This window comes from Protobothrops mucrosquamatus, unplaced genomic scaffold, assembly GCF_001527695.2.
Source record: "Protobothrops mucrosquamatus isolate PMUCROS unplaced genomic scaffold, P.Mucros_1.0 scaffold301, whole genome shotgun sequence".
Lineage (NCBI taxonomy): Eukaryota > Metazoa > Chordata > Lepidosauria > Squamata > Viperidae > Protobothrops > Protobothrops mucrosquamatus.
In genome coordinates, this window is record NW_015386644.1 from 464,504 (window position 1) to 480,997 (window position 16,494).

At 36.1% G+C, this 16,494-nt stretch overlaps 1 protein-coding gene across 1 annotated transcript in view; it reads left to right on the top strand.

Moving 5' to 3' along the window:
• The window catches only part of MTX2 (metaxin 2), a 35,201-nt gene extending 21,493 nt beyond the window's left edge, over positions 1-13,708 (top strand). Inside the window, exons 4-10 of the mRNA XM_015814970.1 lie at positions 4,261-4,333; positions 7,490-7,566; positions 9,912-10,004; positions 10,378-10,416; positions 10,799-10,924; positions 12,044-12,120; positions 13,208-13,708. Coding sequence (XP_015670456.1) covers positions 4,261-4,333; positions 7,490-7,566; positions 9,912-10,004; positions 10,378-10,416; positions 10,799-10,924; positions 12,044-12,120; positions 13,208-13,364 — 642 coding nt within the window. The 3' untranslated portion in view covers positions 13,365-13,708. The remainder of the gene's footprint in view (positions 1-4,260; positions 4,334-7,489; positions 7,567-9,911; positions 10,005-10,377; positions 10,417-10,798; positions 10,925-12,043; positions 12,121-13,207) is intronic.
• Positions 13,709-16,494: the final 2,786 nt, after the last annotated feature.

The following is a 16,494-nucleotide window of genomic DNA, read 5'->3' on the forward strand; positions in this document are numbered from 1 at the left end:
TACATTGCTTGGCCGACGGCACCCTGAGGAGGCCCGCTCTGTGGGAGCGTACCGGTCTATGGGAGGGAATCTGTGGCAGAAGGCGGTCTCGGAGGTAGCCAGGTCCGATGCCATGGATCGCTTTAAAGGTGGTAACTAACACCTTAAAGCGCACCCGGAAGACCACTGGTAACCAGTGCAGCTCACGCAGCAGCGGTGTCACATGGGAGCGACGAGTCCCTCCCAACACCAGGTTGCCTTGAAGATGTCCTAAACAAAAGTTAGTTTAGAAGGTACATCAAATTGGAAGAAAGCATACTGATAACGAGTGTCTTTGGTCCCAGGGCTAGAAAATTACTTGCACACTTGCTACCAGGACCAATGTTTGTCTGGGAAGACTTCAGATGGCGAAATCTGAAAAATATGAGGCTGAGGGCGTAGTAGATTTTTGTTTTTCTGTTGGCTGGTGTTCCAAATTCATGGTTAGATGTGGACTTTGCTTGAGTCAGTGAAATAAAGTTTCTCAAGTGCTACCCAAAATTCTTGAAGAAAAGGTTTCCTTTGAAAAAAATATTCTTAAACAACGTTAAGCATCATAGGTACAAACTTGATGATATTAGAATATGAACAAAACTGATGGTAATTTGATTACAATCGACAAGTATTGGCAAAAAAACAATTTTTGTTAGGACATCGGAAAATTAAAAGAATAATTTTAATGTGGTTCTTTCATGTTTAACAAGTGGAACTAAAATACATCCAGATACTATTTTTAAGTGAAAAAAGCTCCTAAAGCGAGCAAGCAAAATCTCTCTCCCCCCCCTCTCTCTCACCCCCCCCACCCCCCCCCACCCCCCATGAAAAGCTTTGGATGGACAAGTATGGTATAAGACGGTAGCTTGAGAATGTTTGGGACAAATGGCTGGATCCTCCTGCTTTCAAGAAGAAATCTTCCTTTCTCATCTGGGACATGTTTAGAGTGCATATCACAAACAATATTTGGCATGGCCATGTTAAGGAAGGGCACATTTTAAAGAACTAAATATAGAGGTGATCGAAAAATAGGTGAATGATACATGGGAAAATATTTCTTTGGATATGGTTTGCCATTCATGTTTGAAGTGTGGCATCAGCAATGCCATGGATAGAACCGAAGATGATGCAATATATGAAGATGACAGAGCAGATGCCAGTGATGAAGATGAAGGTGAGGAAGATAGTGATGATGTATTACAAAGGAAGAATATGAATATCTTTTTGCATAATAAGGTGAGGATGATGCGGATTTTTAAAGATTTTGATAATTTTTGTATGATTTTTCAGCAAATTCTGAAGGACTTCATTTGTTTTCATATTTTCTATCAACGTTTGTTTTCTAAATCAGATTCCATTTTAAATATGACAATTGGGTTGTTCTGGATGACATATTTTTCATGGTAGATATTTTGGTTGCAATTTTGAGGGTCAGTTTATCCTCATATATATGGTATGAAAAAAGATTTTTTGGGCAAAGATGTGTGCATTTTTAGATGTGGTTTTTAACAGAAGTTACAAATTACTGCAGAAATAAAATTGAAGAAACTTAAGACAGGAGTAATGAGGCAGAAATCGCTACATTAAATTCTCTCTGAACCTATTTATTATATAATAGAAAATGGTCTTCCATTAGACCATCTTCCAGTGGTCTTCAGCTTTCAGACAATGAATATCCAGAAAGAAGACTAGCAGGAGTCAATGAGATGGTCAGCATGAAGAGAAGTCTCTGCTTTCTGCTTTTTGAATATGCTCTGTAGATTCTTTCTTCATTCCATTTTTTATAAGATTGCTAATAGTTTACCCTTCCTTTTGTTTGTGTTTTCCTGCCAAGAAATAAAGGGGAAAAAATTCTAAAAAGTGATCCTGATATTTTTCTTGTCAGGATATGCAGGTATAGATTTCAAACACTTGAAATTTTAGGAATTGTTTGGTATCTTTCATTTCCTATTTGGGCACTGGAATGGTAATTTTCTGTGATAAATATTCTCATGATTGTAGAGATTATAAAGACGTGCTGATTGCTTTATTATGACTCAGATCACTATTCGGGCAGAAATTATTTTCTCCCCTTTAGAGAATTTTTTTTATGTAGTACATGCATGGAGTTTGGTTGCCAAGGATAAACATAATATAGAAACATAAACTCAATTGGAGTAAAACCTGAAAGAAACTCTGATGCATTGGAAGCTCATTAATTTCTTTATAGTAAAAAGAAGGATCATTTTTCTCTAAATCGTGTTTTCTTTTTTTAAAAAAGGCTGCTGCAGACTATCTGATTTTCATTTTACTGACTTGTGTTTCTTTTAGTGCAAATTTATAATTTCAGTTTGTGATTTGAAACAGTAATTGTGTTGTAAACTGGAGAGAGACTGAACAGTATAATGCAAGTCTGACAATCCATTCTTTAAGTAGAATAATAGCTGAAATTCTTCATGATTAGAAATACAGTATCAACATAATCGATTTAACAACATTACACTGTAGCTGAAAATAGACTGAAATCCCAAGCCAGGCATCCACCGTGTCTGAGTGAAACATCTTTCATATGGTTCTAAGATGAAATTACTCCTGAATGAATAGCATCTTCATTTATCTTCAAAGCCTCCTCTGTGGTACCAGTGAACGTACTCTTCACACATTCTACAGCAGGAATTACATTACAGCAGCATTCCAGGGTAGTATAAAACTGATTGTTCTGGAAAATGAACCTGGCTTTGCAATAAATTACATTTGCAGGTACAAAAGAACGTGTTACTTTGTTTAAAGTAGTCACAAATACAATTAAACTCTTAATTTATGTTAAACTACAAATGTGGCTATTATCATAACTGCATTAGGCATATACTCTATCATTCCAAGAATGATATTGAACCATTTTCATTTATAATTTTAGACAGACGTTGCAATTTACAGCATCTGCCACCGCTTGATAGGAAAACTGGAATATTCATGTATAATTTCCACTTTTTTTTCCCAGTTGTCATTTTTTTAATGAAAGAAAATGCAGATCCCCTTCAGTGTCTGCATATTGACATTCTCTACAGCCGTATTTTAAATATTAATCATTAAAATACTACTAGAACTGGCTTTGATTTATTTATAAGATTAATAATATGCAGTTCCAGAAAAGCCTTGGTATTACTCACAATATCTGAGCTTGGACTCTTTGTTCATACTTTATGGAAATCTCCCCTCTTCATGTTCCTTTGTGGGAATAGGTTTATGGAAATTTTGCTTGTCTGGAATGGGTATTCTATTGTGGGTGGAAGAACCTGAGAATCAAAGCAAAAGGTTTATTAAGGAGAAATGCTTTTCCCTGTTTGCCTTTTCCTAGCTTTGATATGTTTTGGAAGTTAACCACTCTTGTCTGTTTACAGAGCTGACCTTTTTAGAGGCTCAAACACCTTAAGACTTGCTTTTTTAGGAGTGAGAAATTTCTAAACAGAGATGGGCACCAGGGACCGGTTCTGTGGAGAAAAGATTTTTCTGCAAACCAGAGGGGGCATGGTTTCGTCTGCTGCCTATATCCAGCAGATGGGGCTTCACTTGTTTGCGTGGCCTGGTTGCTGGTATGCCACGGACTGGTGCCGGTCCACGGACTGTGGGTTGGTTACCTCTGTTCTAGGGGATCCTTACCTATAGTTTGAGCTCCTAAGCTTCTAGTCCATTAGGAGAGCCAGGATTTATTTTTCAGTCAGCTCAGGTCTGTATAATGCAAGGTACAAATATGGCAGCTTTATGTGCTGTAGACTGGATACTTTTAATGTTTGATTAAAGTTAGCAGAAGGACAACAGAATGGCATCTTTTTAAAAATATGAAGTGGGCTACACTTTAATTTGCGGTCTAAGCTCCATGAAAAATCAGTATTGTAGCAGAGTTCATTGATTTATTTTAAAACTACAATAATTATTACTGCCAAAATGGAATTTAAGGGGTTTTTTTTTTGGTGTGGTTTCTTTTTTTAGAGAGAGGTTATCACAGTAAAGTACAAGAAAATGAATAAAGGAGATGCTGTATGTTTTAGATTTCTATTCTCTGTTCATTTATAGTTGCGTCTAGAGTGATGAATTTGTGATAAGTGCAGTGTTAGAAGCTAGTACCTAGAAGTATAGTTCTTCTAATCTGTTTGGGGAAATAATTATAAATAAAAGAATATATCTTGTGGCTTAGAATTACAAATATTAAAAAAACGTTTTCCCTTCATGTAATGTGGAAAATTTTAATTTACTCTTCTTTATTTTCAGGCTTTTTTACAAATGTGCAATCTGCCAGTCCAGGTGGTTTGTAGGGCAAATGCAGAATATATGTCCCCATCTGGTAAGTGTACCAATCATTTACACTACACCTGTGCTTGGAAACTATGGCAACAGTATCTCATCTTGGAGATCGGTTGGAGTTACTGTATGCTGCACTATGCAGTAGCTTGTTTCTTGTTGTGCTACAGATTTTTTTTCTTGCAAGAAACAGAAATAATACCTTTTCATCATTAAACTGCATTAAAGGGCAGTGCTGTAAGGCTAAGGTAAACATATTGCTAACAATTCTGTGTGTTTAAGTGTGAACTGCCTCGGTCATGATGGAAGTAGATGGAAGAGCCTGGTTTTAACATTAGATGAGAAGAGATGACCTGTCTTCTTTCTTACATTCTACCTTTGAGCAGCTTTTCCCTTTAATACCCTAACAAAGATTACTTTACAGAATTGAGCTCTCAGAAAGATTGAAGAGAGAGGGCCCAGATGGAGGTAACCAATCATTGTACATGTCCTCATGTACCCCTTTCAGGTTTTACAAACAGGTTCTCTTAAACATCCTCTTCTAATTTGGGGCAATTCTATATGCAAATATACAGGGCTGCTGCTGTGCTCTCTCATTTGATTCATTATGCACTAAAGTAGCATTTTTTTTGTTATTCATACATTTGATGCTTATTATCTATTGAAGGGGCATGTTCAGAAAGGAGTTTCCCACACTTCCTACATGAAGAGTAGGACTACCATATCTGGCTTGCAAAATCCAGGCAACCGCTAAATGTCAGCAAAGAGATAATGAAAAATGTAACTCTTTGCTTCCATCTAGAGGTCACCCAGATCTTTGCAGAGGAAATGAGGTAGCATACCTGCATACTCACATGCAGACATACTTTCCTCATTACAGGAAACAAGATGTGTCTGGAGTGGGCACAGCTGGGCTTGTTAACAATGAAATCTGTGCAGGCTAAAAGATGCTTCAATTGAGTATTGTGGGACTGAATTCACTGAGACTTATTTTCCTAAATTTCATCGTCTGGGCATGTCCCCTTATGGCCTCGAACTATTGGGAATATGTACATTGCTTTCTATGAAGATAGCCTGCTAATTAGCCAATAATGTGGTGAGTTCTTATTCCCCATTAGCTGTGGTAAAAAGAAATATCTAAATAAAGCAAAATTCAATGTTAATGGGAATATTTTTCCCCCCAGTTTTTGAGTTGGCAGGTTGAAAGCATTTCCTGCTGCCTACCGCAAAAGCCTTTTTATCATGCATTATCATATGCATGCTTTGCTATAAATTAGTGCTTGGATAAATGGAGCTTCTGTGAACAACCGTGTAGCAGAAATTGTGGCCCTAATTCTACAAGGTTAAAATTTAGAACCATGAATGCATTTTCCTCTTTTTATGGGATTCCACATTTGAAGACAGCTTGCTTGGCACTGCTCTCTTTCTCTCCATCTGTTAATAAGAGAGCACTTAACGCGCACCTTGTGAGAGCACTGATATGCTGACTCTTGCTGTAGGAACACCAAAAGCTCATTCTGTATATATAGTAGTTCCGTGGAAGCAAAAGCTTGATTGATAGGACCATGGAGAGGTCTGGAAGTTCAAAAGGCCCTGCATTCCTTTTGCAGTTTATGTCATTGTGCAGAGAGCCTTGCTTGCAATTCCCTTTTTGAACCAGTCTAACTGTCAGTGACCAAGATCTTTTTGGTTTATTTTTTGATTTATTTCAGTAAAAATAAAAGCAAGAATATTCCGAATATTCTTTGTACAGCGTGTAACCTTCACAGTTATTTGTGTAGTCCTCCAATGAAGAGACTGATAAAATTTCACAGCAAGAAGTTTTAGGATTATAGCCTTTCAGTGCAAACAAAGGGACACCAGGCTACCTACCTCACTGCTTGTCAATTTCTGATGAGGTGTCACTAAGGTATGAGCACAGAGTTAGCACAGATAATTAGCTTTATTAGAATTATAGTAGGGTGATAGTTATAGTTAGGTCAAATGTCATAAAAGAGTGTGCAAACTTATGAACTTTTCAGGACTTTTTATTGGGGTACAGTAAGAAGTAGAGAAAGGTAAAAATTAGGTTACTATAGGCACTTTAGCCTGAAGTTTTCAGTCTGTCTCAAAACGAAAATTGTACATTTCATAGAAAAAATGAGTAATGGATATCAGATTATATCTAGTAGTCTTGAATAAAAAGTGCTAGTGACCCGTCTTTCCCTCCTTTTTGAAAACAGAAAGACTGGCTGGATCACCAGTGCATATTCATGAATGCTGTTCATGGATATTATTTTTTTAAAACTCTGTATCTTTTATATTCTACATAATTTCTGTGAAACTGACACAGTATTATATGTTAAAGCCCAGCAACCTTAGCATTTATTTTAGTATTTGGAACAAATACCGAGTGGCAGTATTTTGTGACATTTGTTTCAACAATCTTTGATTAGTTGTTAATGTACTGCGTTGAGGCTAGTTGATTTTAAAATTACATCTTTCTCCACCTCTGGAAGAAATATGGTCAATTTTTTGGTCAATTGATGGTGTAGATTCATACCAAAACAAAATACACATGCTTGTGCATGTGTGTGCATGTGTAGTAGCCTTTCTGTTAATAAATGGTGCTCAGGGTAGTTATATTCTTGATTATGCATCCTCAAACAGGAAAAGATTTTTGTACTTTGGGGGCTTTAGTTTACAAGAAAATCAAAAGTAACTGTGTAGAAACCTTTACAAACAAATGTGGCCTGATATAAACTGTCCAACCCCAGTAACTCTTCTGTGTGAATAAGAAGCACTTGTGTGCTATCCAGAATTCCCTGGATGGAGAAGGCTAGATTTTTAGGAAGAGCTGAGGTTTAAATGAGATCAACCAACTCACACCACTGTGTGAATTTTTTTTAATTACACATGTTTTTTTATTGTTCCATTATTTTTCCCCTCCCCTAACAACTAATTGTATTACACTGCTTTTTCGTTTACTATAATTTTGATGAGAGGAGGACAGTAGTATTTGGGTTTCACATTCAGGAGAGGATCAACTTCTTTTGCCTAGAACCAATACTATAATCCTATGTTTTCATACATCTTTCAAAACAAATACACAAACACAAAACTAAAATCTCAGTTTCAGTGGATCCCTGTTCTTATAGTTCTGGTTTAGAATGATAGGTTGGTGATGAATGTTGAAATATATTCTTCTTTTTACCCACAGGAAAAGTGCCCTTTATTCATGTAGGAAATCAAGTAGTTTCAGAACTTGGCCCCATTGTCCAGTTTGTAAAAGCCAAGGTAATGTTGTATATATTTAAAAAAACGATATAATACCTATTCAGTAGTTTTAATTATTTGTTTATGAAATTATCCTGGCGATTTGATAAAATCATAGCTTTGAAAATAAAATAGCTTATTCTTTCAGAAAATACTGCATTAATAAATAACCTTTAAAATGTTATCCAATTCAGTGGGTTACTTTTCTGCTGAGTGCTTATGGGTATAGAGATTTGTACATTTCTATCTATCATTATTGGGCTGAACTCTTTTCTTTTGTACAAACAACATTCTGTACAATATTCATCTTTCTTTCTATACATGTCAATATTATTTATTTATTTAGATAGTACACAACTATGTATTACCCAAGAATGTCAGAAAGAACAACTGCATCTGCCTTGCCTCATCATGATGTCTTCTAGTTGTATTTAAGTTGCAGCTCCATGATCTCCCCAGTTAGCAGATATGGGAGCCTTAAATTGAAACACGTTTAAATGATAATTACTGTAAAGTCTCCTTTGAATAGAGTTCAACTGGTGATGTAATGCACTTGCCCCTGTAATTTTCCTCGCAACAATACAGAAGGAACATATAATTGTCTTTTGGAATTTTTTTTCCTATACTTCCCAATCTAACCTATAGGATTGGCATTTCTTGGTAATTTCCCACCAGGGACTAATACCAGATCCAATCCTAGCTATTCAGGATAAGAAACTGGTGTTGTTGGGCCATCTTCTGAAGATGAAATTTGTGTAATGTAGGTTTCTGGCTGCGTTGTAATTGCTGATGTTTAGGTCTTCATGTTGGCATGAGAAAGAAAGGAATTTTCTTTCTTCAGTTACTTGTATGCTCTGAAACTATCTTGGGAGTGTGATCAGGTTTCAAGAAAGTGAGGGAGATGGCAGGATATCCATAAGGAAGAGGGAATGAACATAATGCTTCTTCCAGTAGGACCTTTCAGCCAAATCCATGTTTCTTTCATTTTGAAGCAAATGATACGAACCCAAACATTCTGGGGTTCATACATGGTAATAATACGCATCATTTGAATATCTAAATATTTTCTGTTGCTTAAATTTTCCATACATTTAGGATGTATATGTGTATGTATAATTTTGATTTTAGGCGAGCAACTTTTCCTTCCTTCTTTCCATCTTCCAAATTTACTGATTCATGTGGCCTTAAAAGCCAATTCCATAACTGAACTGATTAATAAATTGACTTTTATTTTTACCTTTTTTCCAATATTCTTTTCTCAGAGTTTTTTTTTTTGTTTATTCTGTAATACAGTACTACGATGCAATGTTATAGTATCAACTTATTCATTAATTGTTTTCAGTTGATGTACGGTAGATAGAAATTTATAAACTAATTACATGGTAATTAAATGGGGAAAAGCTAAATTATAGCTTGAGTCTAGCATTTGTCTAGTGTAAACAGATTTCTGATTACGTATTCAGATACAGCAAGGCTTCAACGGTAACTACCTAAAGAATTTTCAATTGATTCAGCTGAGTCAAATCCTTTTTAGATGATTTTTTTTTTTGCCAATTATAATGGTTTAGATGTCTCTTTGAAAGGGCTTCCATTTATTTTTCAAATTGTTTTTCTGTATGTCTTGGCTCTATAGGAAGAGGCCTGAGCTGTCCAAAGCCCTTTGGATCCTGTCCTACATCTAAGATAGGGTAGGCATCACCTCGGTGCCCTCCAGAGGGTTTGGATTGTAGCTTTGATCGTTTCAGAACCTTGGCCATGCCTGCTGTGGCTTTTGAAATTAAGATATATTTTTTTTTAAAAAAAAAAGTGCACTACCAAGTTGCCTATTCCCGATTGCTGCATGCTCTGTCTGCTATCTTGGCTGTTGCCAAGAAATAATGTTGCACTTAGTTCTTGGCTTTTGCAATCTACTACATAGAGAACACTTTGTTTAAATCTTAAAAAATTCCAAATAATCAATATTTATGCTTACTCTTGCTTCTTTCTTTAGTCTCGTAAATCGATACCCATGCATCGTATTTTAATAAGGTATTTACATCATCATAACTAACTTCAGTTTATTTACAAAGATGTCGTATTTATAAAAACCACTCAGCAGAAAAGCAAAGCAAAGGTCTGTAGCTGGAAAGTTCTGTTTACTGATCACTCTGTACTTTTCTATTTAAAAGATTTCACTTCAATATTCCCCCACCCCATGCCCAGAGCCTTTAATAGTCTTTGAGATCTACAAAGCTGCCTCTTATGTGTAATGTTGCAAAGGATTGTTTTGAATGAAAGAAAGCCCTGGACTTCAGTAAAGTTTGGAAAGAACCCAAATAGATGATTTTTGTTCTCCTTTCTCTTTCCTTCCTTCTCTCCTGCCTTAGGGCCATTCACTTAGTGATGGGTTGGATGAAGTCCAAAAAGCTGAGATGAAAGCCTACATGGAATTAGTCAATAATATGCTTTTGACAGCGGAGGTATGGCAAAACACTAGTAATTTGTCAGTCTTGGGAAATGAATTATATTGAAGAGGGGGAGCAAAATGCTATTTTCTTTGTAATATTGCAAGCCACAGCTACCATTTGTGTATAAGACAAAAAAAAGGTGTACTTATGATTAACAGTGCTTCTCAAAAAGCAGCACACTTTTATGTGCACTTCACAATCCTTTTCAGATTATTTTTTGGTGCATTGAAATATTGTATTGGCTTCGTGATAAACCTAGTAGCCGTATTTATGTGTTTTAAATATTATTAATGGCTTGTTTGGTAGAGCTAGGAGAGAAAGCTGCAAGGAATAAATGACTGTGTAACCTTCTCTGTTATGAAGTTTAGTATTCTTTGGTTTCTAGCTGTATCTTCAGTGGTGTGATGATGCTACAGTCCAGGAGGTGAGTGATTCTGCAGCATACATCTTAATTAAATTTTAATGAGAAAACACTTTTGCTCACAATTGCAAGTCCCTACTCATAAATGAAACATAGAGGTTTAAACCACTAATGATACCATTTTTTTTTTTTGCTTTAATTTTGCTTGCATATACATTTCGGGTTACTCTATGTCATTATTGGACGTGCTAGTTTTAAAGTGAAAATTTTTTTAATATAATTTTAAAGGCTTGCTTTTGTAGCTGCAAGTTATAAATAATTGCATAGACTAGGTTCTGAGGTAGAGCCACAGCAATAAAATTATAGTTAGTCTAGTCTTTTCTAAAACACAGCTTTCTCAGTTATATAAGAAGACAAAAATCCTTTTTTCCCCCCCCCTTTAAAGATCACTCATCCAAGATATGGTTCTCCTTATCCTTGGCCTCTGAATCGCATTTTGGCCTATCAGAAGCAATGGGAGGTGCAGCGTAAAATGAAGGCTATTGGCTGGGGCAATAAGTCACTTGATCAGGTCAGTCATTAATTCCCCAAGTCTGATTTTTTTCCCCCTAGAAAATGCAAAATGTAAAGTTTCAGGGAAGCACTGATTTCTTTGTATCTTCTTGGTAAATTAAATAAAAACTAGCCTCTGTTGTCTCTGATATGAGATGATAGTTTTACTATGGGATATATTTTGATTTGCTAGATATATTTTTAATTTGTTTTTATAATACAGTATGTTAGGGGACTGGAGGCTAAAACATACAGTATGTTAGGGGACTGGAATTGGGTATGTCTAGTTTAATGAAGAGAAGGACTAGGGGTGACATGATAGCAGTGTTCCAATATCTCAGGGGTTGCCACAAAGAAGAGGGAGTCAAGCTATTCTCCAAAGCACCTGAAGGCAGGACAAGAAGCAATTGATGGAAACTTCAAAATCTAAGGGATTGGTTTGGACAAAACTCAGCAGCACTTTTTCGTGCGGCTGCTGATAAAAACAGGATTGCCAACATGATCGCCAACGTCCGATAACGGATATGGCACAAGAAGAAGTATGTTTATAACAAAATAGGATACTTAAATGGCCAGAATATAAGCTGTTATTTAGGGCTTTAAAAGTTAAGATCAATATGTTGAAAAAAATGGCATCCAGTATAAACCTTTCAATATTTGAATAATAGGATCATAGTACTCGGCATTGGATGGTTAGCTATCAGTAGAAGTTAGTATTAGGTGAATGCTCTCAGGTATGTACATCAGGGTTATTTTTTAACAGCAACTGCTATCAGATATTATTCTAGAGGTCCTTTTAATTTTTGCATGAAGATTTCTTGAAAGAAGCTGGCGAACACCCCCAAATGTGCACAAAAATTATATATGAGGTCATTTGTATAGGTTTCTCTCTGGGTTGAATCTAAGTGCTTGATATGGAAACATGGTAATTATATTGACTATTCCTGTTTGATTTTTAACAGGTACAAATACATCATTTTTGCATTTAAAGGGTAAAGAATAAAAGATCATAGGGGAAGGACAAGAACTTTGTGGACAAATATTGTTAAAAATCTCATGCGTGTGATGTATTTTTAACTAGAGCTTTAATTAATTAAAATTATTTTCTGCTCTTTCGTGATATCTGTGTTCTTTTTAGATACTTGAAGATGTAGATCAGTGTTGTCAAGCACTTTCTGAAAGGCTTGGGACACAACTGTATTTCTTCAATAAGAAGTAAGTTATTTGAATTAAAAGTTCTGCTAAGAAGAAGACTTTCCCCAGTGATGGGGAGAAGAAGTTTTTCCTGCTGTAATTTCTTTTCTTTTTTTTATAGATTAAATAAAAAAACTCTTCTCTTTTTCCACCTTTTGGTAAAAAGGGCATCATAGTAACTGCCTATTGGTCGAAGAGCCAAGAATCAGGAAACAGCCTCTTTCTGTATTTCTTAATTTATGAGTGAAGGAATGGCTAGATTACCTCTGGGCAACTTGACAGAGCCACAGGAGGAGGCAAGGAGGAACATCCAGGAAGGTTAATGGGATCAAGTTAGAAAGCACTATGAAGAATTTCAGTGAAATGAGTTTCCAAAGAAGTTTCTAAAAAATTGATTTTTGTCTAAATCAACACACTCTAAAATCTAGGTTTAGAGTAAAGAAATGCTACCACCGCAAGTTTATTTCCATTCTAAGTTATTCTTTGATTATATCCCTCAGTAATATGTTTTAAAAATAGTATTTAATTCATATTTTCAGTGCTTTGATCATTTGAACTGATACCAATTCCATTCTCTCAAAATATCTTGGTTGATTGTGTGTGTGTGTGTGTGTGTGTGAGAGAGAGAGAGAGAGAGAGGGTGGGGGGGAGAGAGACTTTTTACATTCACTTATATTAACATTAAGCTTGAAGGCAGTCTACTTTCTGATCCTCAGATTAAAAGGATAGAACTCAGAAAACAAAAACTCAAGATCATTGCTGTTGAGCAGTGACTGGGTGCTTAGATGCCAAATCTATTTTTTTTGGCCTTTATTAATATCCCTCCGGCCCACCAATTTCTTCATTATTAGGGTAGGCATGATGGCTGTGTTTGGTGAAGCATTTGTATGCTTTTTTATCACTGTGGTAGTTTTCAAGCCATAAACTGGCAACCTTCTGTCACCACCTTAAGGAAGAGAGGTGGAAGAAAGGCAGTTGATTGCATTTTCTCCTCAAAATGGAAAGATCAAGATATTATGCAGTGGTCTGGATATACAATTGGCACTAATGGATAATGTGACTTGCAATGGTTCTCTCATTCAACATACCAGTTTTCTTTTGTTCATAGGCCAACCGAATTAGATGCTTTGGTATTTGGACATCTGTTCACAATCCTTACTACCCAGTTGATCAGCGATGAACTGTCAGAAAAAGTGAAAGGCTACAGTAACCTCACTGCATTTTGCAGAAGAATAGAACAACACTACTTTGAAGGTCGAAGTTAAGACTGCCCAATGTTCCTTCTCCAAACTGTCTTTGATAAACAGAATGCTTATGATGATAGTAATAATAAAATTAATATTTTGCCTGTGCTTGTTTGGTTTTAAAAAAATTAGTAGCACAGATTTGAAAATTGGGTTTAGTTCACAATCTGAGTCAGCTACGCCAAAACTGTTGTAGCCCAAAAGAATCTATCTGTGATGAATCCAAGAAACCTGCTGTATTTAAAACAAAATTTGAGATTTTTACATTATACATGTCTGTGTGCCATTTTAATATTCTTTTGAAGTGACCTTGAAACAATATTGTGTCAAGATGTAAAACTATTAATAAAGTTTAGATAATTCTATAAGTGTTTTTCTTAATATTTTTAACTGCCTATACATGTTACATTCTTATAATTATTTGCACTACATCCATTGAACTACTAAGTTGGGATTATGGTTAAAGGTAACCATGTACAATGTTTATATAAATAAAATTTGTATTTTTATCCAGCTATATAAGCAGAATTCTCTTATCTGATTAAACAGTATTTAAAATATTAACAGTGAATTGCATGAAAAATTACACATAACGCAGAACCTGTAAAATGTATTATAGTAAATATGTGAAAATAATAAAATATGAAATTATTCATATTTTTAATCATTCATAATTCTGGAGATAAAGTCAGTCTGAATAAATCCCATGTTTTTGAATTGGTTCTCTTTCTTAGTTACATGTCTTCGAGTGTCTGCTCAGGTCATCTGAAGATATTTGTCCCACCTTATCTTTTCATATCCTGTGAAGACAAAAGGTTGTTTATTTATTTTAAAAGCTATTAATTAGAACCTGTATTTAAATTATTTTTCAAATATAGCAAAAATGAATTGAATTCAAAATTAGCTGTTCTCTGGCTTTTTCCAACTCATTTGATCAGTTGAAAACAAAGACTATGAAAAAGGAATATTCTTGCATAATAACAATAACAATAAAAAGTTGGAAGGTCTTCTAGTCCAACCCCCTGCTCAGGTAGGAAACCCTATACCATTTCAGGCAAATGGCTGTCCAGTCTCTTCTTTAAAACTTCCAGTGTTGGAGCATTTACAATTTCTGGAAGCAGGTTGTTCCACTGATTAATTGTTCTAACTGTCAGGAAATTTCTCCTTAGTTCTAGGTTGCTTCTCTCTTTGATTAATTTCCATCCATTGCTTCTTGTCCGGCCTTCAGGTGCTTTGGAGAATAGGTTGACTCCCTCTTCTTTGTGGCAGCCCCTGAGATACTGGGGCACTGCTATCATGTCCCCCCTCATCCTTCTCTTCATTAAACTAGACATAACCAATTCCAGCAACCGTTCTTTACATGTTTTAGCCTCGTCCCCTAATCATCTTTGTTGCTCTTCTCTGTACTCTTTCTAGAGTCTCAACATCTTTTTTACATCGTGGTGACCAAAAGTGGATGCAGTATTCCAAGTGTGGCCTTACCAAGGCATTGTAAAGTGTTATTAACACGTCACGTGATCTTGATTCTATCCCTCTGTTAATGAAGCCTAGCACTGGGTTGGCTTTTTTGGCAGCTGCAGCACACTGCTGGCTCATATTTAAGTAATTGTCCACTAGAACTCCGAGATCCCTCTCACAGTTACTACTACTGAGCAAGGTAGGATCTATTCTGTACCTGTGCATTTGGTTTTTCTTGCCTAAATGTAGAACCTTACTTTTTTCACCATTGAATTTCATTTTGTTAGATAGCGCCCAGTGTTCAAGTCTGTCCAGATCCTCCTGTATCCTAAGCCTGTCTTCTGGAGTGTTGGCTATTCCTGCCAACTTGGTGTTGTCTGCAAATTTGATGAGTTCCCCATCTATCCCCTCATCCAGATCGTTGATGAAGATGTTGAAGAGCACTGGGCCCAGAACAGAGCCCTGGGGCACCCCACTACACACTTCCCTCCATGTAGATGCGGTTCCATTGAGGACCACACGCTGAGTACGGCCGGTCAGCCAGCTACGGATCCATCTGGTGGTGATGTTGTCTAACCCACATTTTTCTATCTTATCAAGTAATAGGTTGTGGTCTACTTTATCAAATACCTTACTGAAGTCCAAGTAAATTATATCCACAGCATTCCTCTGGTCCACTAATTTTTTCATCTGGTCAAAGAATGCAATAAGATTTGTTTGGCATGTTCTGTTTTTGACAAACCCATGTTGGCTTTTAGTAATGACTTTGTTTGCCTCTAGGTGTTCGCTGATTCGTTGCTTGATTATCTTCCAGAATCTTCCCAGGTGTTGAAGTCAGGCTGATAGGTCTGTAGTTTCCTGGATCCATTTTTTCCCCTTTTTTTGAAGATGGGAATTACATCAGCTCTTTTCCAGTCCTCGGGTAGTTCCCCAGTGCTCCAGGATCTTTGAAAAATATAGTTCAGTGGTCCTGAGATCACATCTGTCAGTTCCTTCAGAACCTTGGAGTGTAATCCATCTGGTCCTGGTGATTTGAACTAGTCTAGGGTGGACAAGTGCTCACTTACCATTTTCTTGCCTATCTTAACTTGTGTTTCTAATTTGTTTTTTATGGTACTGTTTTTGATAGGTTGGGCTGTTTTTTCCCTTTGTGTAAAGATGGATGCAAAAAACAAGCAGTTCTGCTTTCTCTCTGTTGCTTGTCACCTTCTTGCCACTTTCTCCCACTAATGGACCAATCGTTTCCTTAACTTTTTTCTTATTTTTTTACATGTTGAAAGAAGCTTTTTTTTGTTATTTTTGACTTTTGTCGCAAGCCTTAGTTCATTTTGAGCTTTAGCTTTCCTCTTCATCTTTGCAGGCTTGGGCTATTTGCTGATATTCTGCCTTAGTTATGTGCCCCTCTTTCCGCTTTTTATACTTGTTCTTTTTATCTTTCAATTTATCAGAGAGTTCTTTATGCAGCCATGCTGGTTTCTTTTGAGAGCTGTTATTTTTCTTCTTTGTTGGTATTATGCTAGATTGGGCTTTTATAAGCTCACTTTTCAAATGCTTCCATTCAGGGAATAAATGGAAAACCAATTCTTTGAAGATGGCTTGGCTGCTGCATGTTTATCTAGGTTCCCATTTACAAAATGATTTCATTCTGAATTCTGGAATAAAGGATTCTTTTTCTTTATGGTGTCAGTAGCCA